Source organism: Brassica napus, chromosome C5, assembly GCF_020379485.1.
Source record: "Brassica napus cultivar Da-Ae chromosome C5, Da-Ae, whole genome shotgun sequence".
In the NCBI taxonomy this organism is placed as follows: Eukaryota; Viridiplantae; Streptophyta; class Magnoliopsida; order Brassicales; family Brassicaceae; genus Brassica; species Brassica napus.
In genome coordinates this window covers 36,677,263-36,690,317 of record NC_063448.1, presented here as the reverse complement: position 1 = coordinate 36,690,317, position 13,055 = coordinate 36,677,263, and the positions used below count along the sequence as shown (strand labels likewise).

Sequence of the window (13,055 nt, the reverse complement as noted above, 5' to 3'; positions counted from 1 at the left end):
GGGTTCCTCTTCCCTCTGGAACAGACTCCAGAGATCGACATCGGAAGTTTCTCTATCTATGAACATAGAGTATTGCTTGAGAAATTCTGATGCGAGCTGTCGGAAACTCCCGATAGAGTTTCGTTTAAGGCGCGCGAACCATTCGAGGGCTGCTCCTTCCAGATTCTCGACGAACAGGCGGCAGTAGCCAGCGTCTCTCTCGCCGTCCTTCAGCCTCGCTCTTCCCATCGTGATGTGGAAAGCCTGAAGGTGCACTCTCGGATCGGTCGTACCATCATACTTCGGTACTTTGATCTTTCCTGGATCGGATACCCTCGTATCTGAGATGCGAGCGGTGAAAGGGGTTTTCCGAGCCCCTTCCAGTAGTCTGTCGATCTCGGGGGCCGCGCTCGTAGCATGATGGATTTGAGATTTTACGGCTCTTACTTCTGCCGCAGTCTTGGTGATATAGTCGCGAAGATCGCGTATATCCGACGTCTCGTAAGCAGGTTTCCACGCTTGTCGGCATTTACTACGAGTGAGCTCGGTTTGTTTCTCAGCCAGCTCTTCCTGTTCGTTCCAATAGAGGATTTCCTCCTCTTCTGTCATTGGTTTGTCGAACGGGGAGCTTTCCCGAGTGAACCGGCTTCTGGTCCTTCTTGGATGTCTGTCGGCGTCTTCATCAGTATTGTTGGTGACATCGCTAGGATCCAGGTTGACTTGCTCGACTTTGTTGTCCTCCGAAGCCTTCGCGGGAGGCGGAGGGCTTTCGGAATTTTCCTTTTCGACGGGAGACTTCTCGCTAGGGTTTTGACCCGAAGGTCGTTCCTAGGCGGCTCCGGGCCTGTTGAGTGGGGTCGCAAAGTCAAGTCTTTTTCCGCGGACTTTAGTGGTTCCACGGGGGCGGATTGCTTGAGTCCATGCCGTTAAAGTTTCTACTTGTTTGGTCAAGGTGCTCACGAGCTTATCCTGTTCTTCCGACCTTTTTTCGTAGGTGGCGAACATCTTTTTAAACTCCTCGAGCGCCGCGGCGTTGGCTGGTGCGTTGGCCGAGGATACGTCCGCTGCGGGAGTGTGGAGATCAGTGCCGCTGCCTCCGTTGAGAGGAGTCTGCACGTTATCCGTGTCGTCAGTTGACATGTCTGGTTGAGCGTGATGTGGTTGAGAGTTAGATTGATCCGTACCCCCCCCTCCTTGTAGCGCCAAACTGTGGGAACCGAAATTCGCACTGTCGATTTCCGTTTAAATAAGGAAACTAGGAAAACCCTAATTTCCCAGAGGTCCCGGATATCTACTAATACCACACGCCAAGCAATCAGAACACAATAATGACAACGATAAAGTATAAGAAATCAAAAAGAGAGCAAAGTAGATCTTATTCCGAATTTGCGTTTGAGTGTTACAACAAGGTAAGAGCCTGGGCTACGAGAGCTGTCGGTGAGATTCCTAGTTCTAAAACCCTAAGACGGCAATAACCTAGTTGAGTCGCAGCTCGAGTAACAAAAACGGAAATATGCCTAATTGCTCTAAGTGCTAAGTTTGCTCTGAAAAAGTTCTCCCCCGTGCCTCTCGCCTAGGACCCCTTATATACTGACTCCAAGGTCAGTTTACGCCTTTCCTCTTCAGCCCTTAAGCCGCCATAGCATAAAAATGGAGATATTCTATTTTTTCCGATCTTCGTAATTATCTTCAAAATTTCGTATTTATCCGCGGAAACTTGACATTTATCTTCCCTTGCGGACCAAGCGTAAACCGACATGCGGTTTACGGGCTGTTGGTTAAGAAATCATAAGTTGGGCCTCGAGTCGTGTCCTAGGTCCCTTTGGGCCGTCTTTCGACTCGAAGCGTTTATTACGGCTTCTTTCGATAAAGAATGAACTTTCCGCGATTTTACGGTAAAGTTTGATTGATAACTTAGAAATGGCGGGGAACGTGTGATGGGTTCACTACGGTATTCGGGAAATTGCATCGAAGGGTAGACGAGAATGCATGGACTGATGTCGTATTGACGTTTCGGAAGAGCTCGGTCGCTACGTAGCGACCAAACTTTGGTTCGAGCTCGGTCACTACGTAGCGACCAAGCGGAATGGGCGTTTGGTTGTTATGTAGTGACTGAGCTTTGGCTCGAACTTGGTCGCTACGTAACGACCGAGCGGAGCACGCGTTTGGTCGCTGCGTAACGATCCTTCTCGAGCTCTTGTCTGATGATTCGCGTTTCTTCCGCAAATGTTTTTCGTAAAGAAGAATCTATTTTGAAAATATATTTGTCGAATAATTTTTCTACGTTTTTCTTCTTCGGGAATTTGGACGTTAACTTCGTCGTAGCCCTTTTCGACCCCAACATTGGGCTCTGAAACTGGTTGTTTCTTGGCCTTTGCTTGAGTCGACGATTCTGGATCGTCTTCTTCCGGAGTGTTTTCAGTTGGTGCCTGAGTTAGCTTCGCCCGTTTGGGTTTCACCATTGCGGTGGTCGTGATTTGTCACAGCTTGTGTTCGGCCAGGAAGCACCGTCTCGACTATTTTTGGCATCCCCAGATCGCGGCAATTCCGTTATGGGTTGGGAATTTGATGCCTAAGTGATAAGTCGACGGGACTGCCTTCATGGCGTTTAGCCAAGGTGTGCCCATAGTGACGTCGTAAATGGCCGGGTGGTCGACGACCGCGAAGTTAACGATCTTGGTGACTTCTTTCGCCGCAACGGGCAATTTGATCGATCCGAAAGTCATCGACGTCGTGCCTGAGAAGTCAGTTAACTGCTTGGGCAATGGTACAACTTATCCTAACTCGACTTTCATCCTCTTGAGAGTATCGCGGAAGATTATATTGACCGTGCTGTCCGTATCGATGAGAAGATTGGCGACCTCGAGATCTCTTATCACGAGATCGATCACGAGTGGATCGCAGTGGGGCTGGTCGATCCCGCCAGCCTCTTCTTCATCGAAAGTGTTCGCTTCTTTCGGGAAGTCGTCGGGCACGGACCAGGTTAGCGAATCCGCGCTTGTCTCTGCCTTGCGCTGACAAGCTTTGATAGTGGAGACGGTATCGCAGCAGTATTGTGATCCTCCGATGATCATGTTTACTCTGCGATGACTATTGTCGTTGCCCTTCTCGTCCTGCCTTCTTCCACGCTTTTCTCCCGATTTGTTCCCCTGGAGAGAGTTCTCCGTTTGAGGAGCCTTATCATTTCTTGGGGGGCGGTCTGAATCGCGGACGAAATCTTTTACGCTAGATACCTCGGCGAGTTCTCCCGCAGGCATCTTCGCGGCCAACCTAGCGCCGAGAACTTTGCAGTTTACGCTCGAGTGGCCGCGGGCCTGGTGAAAGTCGCAGAAGGAGTTCTCGTCGTAATTTAGATTCCGGGTCCATGTATTGCCCGTTGTCTGGCCTTGCTCCGATCCAGAGTTGATGGCGTAGTTATGCGCTCCATGGGTCTCTTCTTCCTTGTGATGGACGTTTTTGTCGTTCCGAGGGTTTTTCCTTTTAGACTTCTGATCCGACCCAGGATCCTTTGACAATGTCTTCGTCAGCCTCTGTTTTTGCGACAAGACTTTCATCTCTTCCTCGATGATTATGTAGTTTGTGGCTTTGTGGAGCGAGTCTTGGATCGTACGCGGCTTATCGAAAGTTATCAACTTCCTAAACTTCGACTTGTACCAGAGCGTCTTTCGGAGCGCGTCTACGGCTACTTTGACGCTTATTCCGCTGACTCTAGCCATATTGGTCTTGAACCTTTTTATGAAGTCGCGGAGAGATTCGTACTCTCCCTGGGACATGCTCCAGAGATCGACATTAGAGGTTTCTCGATCTATGAACATAGAGTACTGCTTGAGAAAATCTGAGGCGAGTTGGCGGAAACTTCCGATGGAATTTCGCCTCACACGAAAGAACCACTCGAGTGCTGCTCCTCGGAAGTTTTCGACGAAGAGGATGCATTCGCCGGCATCTCTTTTGCTTTCTCTAAACTTGGCTCTCCCTGTTAGGGGATTTTTGTGTATGATCTTTGTGAGTACCACGGAATGATGGACAAGGCTGGTATTTGTGTTTATTTGCAAGTAAGAAAGTAGAAAGAGACGACTTATTAGATCAAAGAGCTGGAACTACAACAGTTTCGAGTAAGAACCCTAGTTCTAGTCGCCTAGCTCTAATCTCTAAGTCTCCAAGTGTCGATCCCTTGCTTTAGGGTTTAGGTTCCCTTTATATAGTCTTCTTAAGGCGGGCCTTAGTCGGTTGGAGTATGTTAAACTCTTTCATATTTGGATATATGGAAGGTTCTCCTTATCGGAAGTTTTCCTTTTCCCGGGGGAAGGGGGCTGTCCCAGGGACCGGACCAGGAGCACCTCCTAGCGGGGACCCAGAAGCCGGTGTCCTGCCTGGGGTCTGGAGAAATTCAATACCTGAGTATTTTTTCCCCAACACTTTGCCCCTTATTGCTCGATTTCGTCATCGAACTCGGAGAATAACCTGTGCACTCAAGTCAACCGTAGTTGCTCATTCTCAGCAGGCTTCCCTTAGGCAGGACATCGCTCTAGTAATCCTGCAATCCCGGGTTCCACTCAGGCCGGATCCACACTCTGAACCCGGGGGAGGACCAGTTCCCTTATTCCAGATCGGGGTCTGGCGCTATTGAACCGATGATTTCTTGTCGAAGATGAAGAAGCTTTGGGCTTCTGATGGCGTCTTGGAGAAGGAGGAGCCATGAGCTCTGATGTTTCCTGAAGAGGAGGCCTAAAGGCTTGATGCGTGGGAATAAATCAGGAGGCTGGTGCCCGTTCGATTGATGATACTAGGTGCTCTTCTTACTCTTCAAAAGCGCGTATCTTTTCTCGAAACTTTCCTTTTTGTAGGAAGGATTTCCCTTTTTTTCTACAAGGAACAAATTTCCTTTTCGCTGCTTATCCTTTATGTCAGGGATTCAGCACAATATTTGGGAAAATCCCTATTTCCTTTTCTCACCCCGCAAAAGGGAAGGATCCAGATGTATATAAGGACTCGCAATATCTTCTAACTAGCCTCAACCCAACCTCAGCGCTGATTCCTAATTGAGAAAGATGAATCCCGAATTGCTCATGTTCCCGTCCTCACTTGTGGGTGGTCGTCCAAGGCCGCGTCATCCTTTCACCGACCCTTTCTCATCTTCTGTTCCCTCTTGGGGAGATGTTCCGGAGGCTGATAGTGAAGCGGTTCCGATGGCGCCCCTGAGAAGGCTCTGTTCTTGTTTCTTCGATGACGGTCCCCGTTCTGAGATCCGAGAGGGAGACCTGGCTAATATGAGGAGGAAGTATGCGATTAATCCTTCAGTGGGGATGAGGAGTCCGACTAAGTTCGAACGTGCTCCAGATGGGGGAGCGGGTGAGGTAGCAATCTACGAGGCATATCTGGAAGCAGGCTTCCGGGGCGTTATCCCTTCTCTTATAGGCGAAGTGTCAACTTTCTTTGGTTTCTGTCCTTCTCAACTTACTCCTCTAACCTGGAGGACTTTAATGGCCATCCAAGTACTTGGGAAACTCCATGGATTTTCTGTAGGGGTACATGAGATTTTATACTCTTATTAATTTGCTCCTCTGATGAACAAAGCGGCTTCTATCACCTTCGATCCCGTGATGGCACCCCTCTGGTCGAGGAAACTTCGAGGGGTGACAGGGGCAATTACCCCTTCAGGGATTGTTGGAATAGTCGGTACGTGTTCGTGAAGATCCAGGAGCCGGCTGGTTATCCTACGTCTTGGTGTATCGTTGGTAAGTTCTCCTTCGGATTTTGAGTTTTACCATTCCTTTGGGAACCCGATTTGATGTCTGGCTTTTGCTTTGTCAGATGTGTCCCGCCCGGTTTCCTTTGCTGGAGAAGCAGTAGCGAAGCTTATAATGGGAGTTCCTCGATGATTCCGATGCGTGACCTTTTTGGTGAGAAGGGAAGCCTTGCGTCATAGTTGTGTTTGGGGTAAGCCTTCCCTTTTTATCCAGTAAGACTTTGTCTCGTTTATTCCTTACATTGATTTTTCCAGGGAACGTGGGGAGGCTCCAGGTATCAGTTGTCTATGATGAGTATCAGAATGCTAAAGCGTGGAAGCGGCGTCTTTCTTACACTCCTCCGCCAAGACTAGCGAGGGCTGCTTTTTCGGCTAATGGTCTGTCTTCCACCTCATCAACAAGTGCTGAGGTTATGCCTAACCGTGACCCTTTGGTGTATGCTCACCGGAGATTGATCGGCGAGGTATTCCTTCTTCGTAGCCAGGTGCAGGACATGATGGCTCGCCGGGATCTACTAGTTCAGCAAGTGAAAGCCTCAGCTAGATGGGAGCTCATGAAGGAATGGCTGGAGAGCGTGTGGGCATTGGAATCCGGACGAAGAGTATCGGCGTCATCTGTTCCTATCTGGAGGGATCAACTATCAGTCAGGGAGCTTCTCCCAGGCTGCAACCCCGAGATCCGTTGTAGGGTCGCGATTCTGGGAGGAGCCTTCTTTTTGAATGATTCCTTTCTTTGTTTTTTGACACTCTAGCTTTTGTTGCTCTCTTTTTTTTTTTTCAATAAAGGCTCTTTGTAGCCCCCTTTGATTTTATTTATAATGATGCTTTATAGTTTTTCCCCTTTGTCCACTCCTTCCTGTTGCTTCGCATGCTTCTGATAGTAGTGTTTTGCATGTTTCTTTTTAAGAGGATATCCTTCCGCCTGTTTCTCGATCGAGGTGGGGCTGTGTAGTCCATGATCCCTCTCTTTCCGTAGGCTAAATAATAGGATCCCGGGAGATGGGCTGTAAACCCGGAGGTTCCGAGCAAAAATATGAACTCTTGGAGTCTGAAGATTGTTCTTGTAACCCGGAGGTTGCGTGAGGACCCGGAGGTCGTCTGGGGACCCGGAGGTCGTGGAGGAGCCCGAAGGTTCTCCTTTAGATCCTGAGATCGTATTCGGGACCCGGAGGTTCCCCTAGACCCCGAGGTCTTATTTGGGACCCAGAGGTCCTTTTCTAGATCATGGGATCATGACTGGAGCCCGGGGGCGGTATAGGAACCCGAAGATTCCTTGATCGATCCGGAGATCGTAATTGGAACCCTGAGGTTTTCAAGATCGTGATTGGACCCTGAGGTCGTGTGAGAATACAAGGTTTTCTTTTAGATCCGGGGATCGTATCGGGGCCCTGGTGTTTGTATTTGGACCCTGAGGTCGCATGGGAACCCAAAGGTTCTTAGGGATGTAATGACCCCGATGCGCCCTAGGCTGCACAGGGGTTCTATCCTCTTTCTAAAATCATATTAGGACTCTGAGGCCGTATAGGAACCCGGAGGTTTCTTCCTTAGATCCGGAGATCTTTGATTGGAACCCGAAGGTTTCTTGAAGTTATAATGACCATGATCCGCCTTAGGCTGCACATGGGTTCTACCTTCTTTTTTATCTTTGGAACCCTGAGGCATTAAAGGAACCCGGGGGTTCTTCCTTAGATCGTGAGATCTTTGATTGGAACCCGGAGGCTATAGGGGAACCCAGAGGTTCTTCCTCAGATTTTACACATAGGACCCAAAATCGTATGGGGAACCGTGGGTTTCCTCTTTAGATCGAGGGCTTTCATAAGGACCCGGAGTTCCTTGGGAACCCGAAATATTTAGTTTTTCACAGGGACCATACTCCGCCATCGGCTACTACCGGTACCTGTTTGGATTTCGCATTTTGCCGCTTGGAAGCTGGCCACTATCGAGTTCCTATGCTGTATTCTACTTCTGCAGGAAGTCATTGGCAGATTTTGGAGGGTGCTGGTGTGGGTGTTATGACCCAAGTGCCAGGCTTCGCTGCTTTCCACGTCTTGAGAAGCAGGATTTTGATTGCTCCCTATATTTCACAGTAGTTTTGCAATAAATATACCATGTGTTCCATGTATTGTGTAGCTCGTAGCGTTTTAATACATGTACTTTTCACATTGGTACTCTAGGGACCCCGATGCTTCTTAGGCTGCACAGGGGTTTTAGGTAGTTTCGACAGCATACTAAGGCTTGCGCATACCCATTCCTGCTTTATGTCTCATACCCGTTTTGATTTTTAGGACGTGCCACTGTGGACGTGCCATTTTTTGCAAGGGTTGGCAAGGATCAGAGGTCTCTGAAGACCTGATCCAGCTCGTATGCCCCTTTAGGTATAATGATTTCCCCTCTGCCTTTATAGTCTGAACTATTTTATTATAAGATTTGTCCGGAGATGTTTAGCATACATAGGAGTAGGAAATCATAATGCTTAAATAGTATATCGTAGTATAATAGAAATCATGGTCCGGGGACCGTATTAAAAATGATAGGCTTTGAGGTGCAGGGCGTTCCAGCAGTTGGGTTGTATTTTACCTTTGCCATCTTGCAGCCTGTAGGCACCTGCTCTCCGCACCTCGATGACGTTATAGGGTCCTTCCCACCCGGGGGTGAGTTTCCCCGTTGTTTTTTCTGCTCGTCGTAGAACCCAATCCCCTTGCTGGAAGGTCATGGTTCTGACTTTCTTGTTGTACGTGAAGTCTTGCTGGTTGGACCAGTTTCTTAGCCAAGCGGCCTCTCCTTTTTCGGCGAGAAGGTCGAGGCTCAGCGCCATCAGCTCGTTGTTCTCCTCCTGAGAGGTAGACCCTGAGACCGTTGTTCTCACGTGCATTTCCGTGGGTATTATGGCCTCAGAGCCATAGACCAGCGAGTAAGGAGTTTCTCCTGTCGCTGTTTTGGGAGTGGTCCGGTAGGCCCAAAGGACTCCGTGTAGTTCTTCCGCCCTCTTCCCGTGAGAGCCCTCCAGTCTCTTTTTAAGCATGTTGACCACGGTTTTGTTTATGGACTCGACTTGTCCGTTAGACTGGGGGTATCGGGGTGTGGCGAAGGTGAGCTTTATGCCCTAGTCCTTGCAGAACTCCTTAAAGTTATGGCTCGTGAACTGGGGTCCATTGTCGGTGACGATCTCGTGGGGGACCCCGAAGCGAGTGATTACATAGGTCCACAGGAATTTGTGGATCTGGAGGTCTGTTATCCGGCTGAGTGCTTCTGCTTCGACCCATTTGGAGAAGTAGTCAGTGACTACCAGAAGGAAGACCTTCTGCCCCGGTGCCATAGGAAATTTCCCTACTATGTCCATGCCCCACTTTCTGAAGGGCCACAGTGAGCTTATGGACTTGCGGTTCTCCGGAGGAAGCTTAGAAACTGGAGCTTGCCTCTGACACTTGTTGCAGTGTTTGGCTTGTCTGTCGGCGTCGGCGGCCATCGTGGGCCAGTAGTAACCTGCCCTTCTGGCTCTGAGCACCAGGCTTCTACCGCTAGAGTGGGATCCACAATCTCCATCATGTACTTCTACAAGGATTCTAGCAGCTTCACGAGGTGTGACACACCTTTGGTACGGGCGTGAGAAGGATCTCTGGTATAGCTTCTCCTGGGAGATACAGTACCTTACGGCTTGCTTCTTAATTTTTCTGGCCTCGTTACGATTTTCCGGGAGAGCGTCGGTCTCTAGATACCGGACTAGGTGGTCATCCAGGTTTCGCCTTCTTCGACAGCGAAGACCTCCTCTGACGGGGGTTCCTCCAGGGTGGCTGGCCATTGAAGCACAAGCAAGGGTATGCTCATATGGCTGTGTGTTTTGAGGGTGGACCCTAGATTAGCCAGGGCATCGGCTTGTGAGTTTTGTTCCCGGGGGATTTGAGTGAGCTTGCAACTCTTGAACTTCTTGATCAGTCGCTGGGCGACCGCCAAATACTAGATCATGCTGTCGTCTTTAGCTTGGTACTCTCCCTGTACTTGGTTGATTATTAGCTGGGAGTCGCCGAAGACCTGGATGTTTTCAGCTTCCATTTGATGGGCGAGAGTTAGTCCTGCGATTAGGGCCTCTTACTCGCATTGAAGTTGCATCTCACGGCCCTTGAGGCCGTGTTCCCCGTCGGCGAGGTAAGCACTATTCCCACTCCGGCTCCTCTAACGTTGCTAGATCCATCAATGTTTAGGATCCATTCTCCCTCTTCCTTGGTTTCGCTTCGGCGGCTGATAGTGAAGCGGTTCCGATGGCGCCCCTGAGAAGGCTCCGTTCTTGTTTCTTCGACGACGGTCCCCGTTTTGAGATCCGAGAGGGAGACCTGGCTAATATGAGGAGGAAGTATGCGATTAATCCTTTAGTGGGGATGAGGAGTCCGACTAAGTTCGAATGTGCTCCAGATGGGGGAGCGGGTGAGGTAGCTGTCTACGAGGCATATCTGGAAGCAGGCTTCCGGGGCGTTATCCCTTCTCTTATAGGCGAAGTGTCAACTTTCTTTGGTTTCTGTCCTTCTCAACTTACTCCTCTAACCTGGAGGACTTTAATGGCCATCCAAGTACTTGGGAAACTCTATGGATTTTCTGTAGGGGTGCATGAGATTTTATACTCTTATTACTTTGCTCCTATGATGAACAAAGCGGGCTTCTATCACCTTCGATCCCGTGATGGCACCCCTCTGGTCGAGGACCCCTCGAGGGGTGTCAGGGGCAATTACCCCTTCTGGGATTGTTGGAACAGTCGGTACGTTTTCGTGAAGATCCATGAGCCGGCTGGTTATCCTACGTCTTGGCGTATCGTTGGTAAGTTCTCCTTCGGATTTTGAGTTTTACCATTCCTTTGGGAACCCGATTTGATGTTTGGCTTTTGCTTTGTCAGATGTGTCCCTTCCGGTTTCCTTTGCTGGAGAAGCAGTAGCGAAGCTTATAATGGGAGTTCCTTGACGATTCCGATGCGTGACCTTTTTGGTGAGCAGGGAAGCCTTGCGTCATAGTCGTGTTTGGGGTAAGCCTTCCCTTTTTATCCGGTAAGACTTTGTCTCGTTTATTCCTTACATAGATTTTTCCAGGGAATGTGGCGAGGCTCCCGGTATCGGTTGTCTATGATGAGTATCAGAAGGCTAAAGCGTGGAAGCGGCGTCTTTCTTACACTCCTCCGCCAAGACTAGCGAGGGCTGCTTTATCGGCTAATGGTCAGTCTTCCACCTCATCAACAAGTGCTGAGGTTATGCCTAACCGTGACCCTTTGGTGGATGCTCACCGGAGATTGATCAGCGAGGTATTCCTTCTTCGTAGCCAGGTGCAGGACATGATGGCTCGCCGGGATCTACAAGTTAAGCAAGTGAAAGCCTCAGCTAGATGGGATCTCATGAAGGAATGGCTGGAGAAGCGTGTGGAACATTGGAATCCGGACGAAGAGTATCGGCGTCATCTGTTCCTATCTGGAGGGATCAACCATCAGTCAGGGAGCTTCTCCCAGGCTGCAACCCCGAGATCCGTTGTAGGGTCGCGATTCTCGGAGGAGCCTTCTTTTTGAATGATTCCTTTCTTTGTTTTCTGACACTCTAGCTTTTGTTGCTCTCTTTTTTTTTCAATAAAGGTTCTTTGTAGCCCCCTTTGATTATGTATAATGATGCTTTATAGTTTTTCCCTTTTTTCCACTCCTTCCTGTTGCTTCGCATGCTTCTGATAGTAGTGTTTTGCATGTTTCTTTTTAAGAGGATATCCTTCCGCCTGTTTCTCGATCGAGGTGGGGCTGTGTAGTCCATGATCCCTCTCTTTCCGTAGGCTAAATAATAGGATCCCGGGAGATGGGCTGTAAACCCAGAGGTTTCGAGCAAAAATATGAACTCTTGGAGTCCGAAGATTGTTCTTGTAACCCGGAGGTTGCGTGAGGACCCGGAGATCGTCTGGGGACCCGGAGGTCGTGGAGGAGTCCGAAGGTTCTCCTTTAAATCCTGAGATCGTATTCGGGACCCGGAGGTTCCCCTAGACCCCGAGGTCTTATTTGGGACCCAGAGGTCCTTTTCTAGATCCTAGGATCATGACTGGATCCCGGGGGCGGTATAGGAACCCGAAGATTCCTTGATCGATCCGGAGATCGTAATTGGAACCCTGAGGTTTTCGAGATCGTGACTGGACCCTGAGGTCGTGTGAGAATACAAGATTTTCTTTTAGATCCGGGGATCGTATCGGGACCCTGGTGTTTGTATTTGGACCCTGAGGTCGCATGGGAACCCGGAGGTTCTTAGGGATGTAATGACCCAGATGCGCCCTAGGCTGCACAGGGGTTCTATCCTCTTTCTAAAATCATATTAGGACTCTGAGGCCGCATAGGAACCCGGAGGTTTCTTCCTTAGATCCGGAGATTTTTTGATTGGAACCCGAAGGTTTCTTGAAGTTGTAATGACCCCGATGCGCCTTAAGCTGCACATGGGTTCTAGCTTCTTTTTTATCTTAGGGACCCTGAGGCATTAAAGGAACCCGGGGGTTCTTCCTTAGATCCTGAGATCTTTGATTGGAACCCGGAGGCTATAGGGGAACCCGGAGGTTCTTCCTCAGATTTTACACATAGGACCCGAAATCGTATGGGGAACCGTGGGTTTCCTCTTTATATCGGGGGCTTGCATAAGGACCCGGAGTTCCTTGGGAACCCGAAATATTTAGTTTTTCGCAGGGACCATATTCCGCCTTCGGCTACGACCGGTACCTGTTTGGATTTCGCATTCTGCCGCTCGGAAGCTGGCCACTATCGAGTTCCTATGCTGTATTCTACTTCTGCGGGAAGTCATTGGCAGGTTTTAGAGGGTGCTGGTGTGGGTGTTATGACCCAAGTGCCAGGCTTCTCTGCTTTCCACGTCTGGAGAAGCAGGATTTTGATTGCTCCCTATATTTCACAGTAGTTTTGCAATAAATATACCATGTGTTCCATGTATTGTGTAGCTCGTAGCGGTTTAATACATGTACTTTTCACATTGGTACTCTAGGGACCTCGATGCGTCTTAGGCTGCACAGGGGTTTTAGGTAGTTTCGACAGCATACTCAGGCTTGCGCATACCCATTCCTGTTTTATGTCTCATACCCATTTTGATTTTGTGGACGTGCCACTGTGGCCGTGCCACTTCTTGCAAGGGTTGGCAAGGATCAGAGGTCTCTGGAGACCTGATCCAGCTCGTATGCCCCTTTAAGTATAATGATTTCCCTTATAGTCAGAACTATTTTATTATAAGATTTTTCCGGAAATGTTTAGCATACATAGGAGTAGGAAATCATAATGCTTAAATAGTATATAGTAGTATAATAGAAATCATGGTCCGGGGACCGTATT

The 13,055-nt window shown here is 49.2% G+C and overlaps 3 protein-coding genes across 3 annotated transcripts; all 3 read right to left on the bottom strand.

The window, feature by feature from the left end:
• Nucleotides 1–2,753: 2,753 nt before the first annotated feature.
• Nucleotides 2,754–3,752, bottom strand: LOC106432380. Its single transcript, XM_013873212.1, has one exon. It carries the CDS (start codon nucleotides 3,750–3,752, stop codon nucleotides 2,754–2,756), a length of 999 nt encoding a protein of 332 aa, XP_013728666.1.
• A 3,823-nt stretch (nucleotides 3,753–7,575) lies between these two features.
• On the bottom strand, nucleotides 7,576–8,747 carry LOC125587233. Its single transcript, XM_048757442.1, has 2 exons — nucleotides 8,303–8,747; nucleotides 7,576–7,799 (listed from the first exon to the last, which is right to left on the bottom strand). Exons 1-2 carry the CDS (start codon nucleotides 8,745–8,747, stop codon nucleotides 7,576–7,578), a joined length of 669 nt encoding a protein of 222 aa, XP_048613399.1.
• Nucleotides 8,748–8,828: 81 nt separating this feature from the next.
• LOC125587232 (uncharacterized protein K02A2.6-like) lies at nucleotides 8,829–9,524 on the bottom strand. The gene has a single exon (XM_048757441.1). It carries the CDS (start codon nucleotides 9,522–9,524, stop codon nucleotides 8,829–8,831), a length of 696 nt encoding a protein of 231 aa, XP_048613398.1.
• Nucleotides 9,525–13,055: the final 3,531 nt, after the last annotated feature.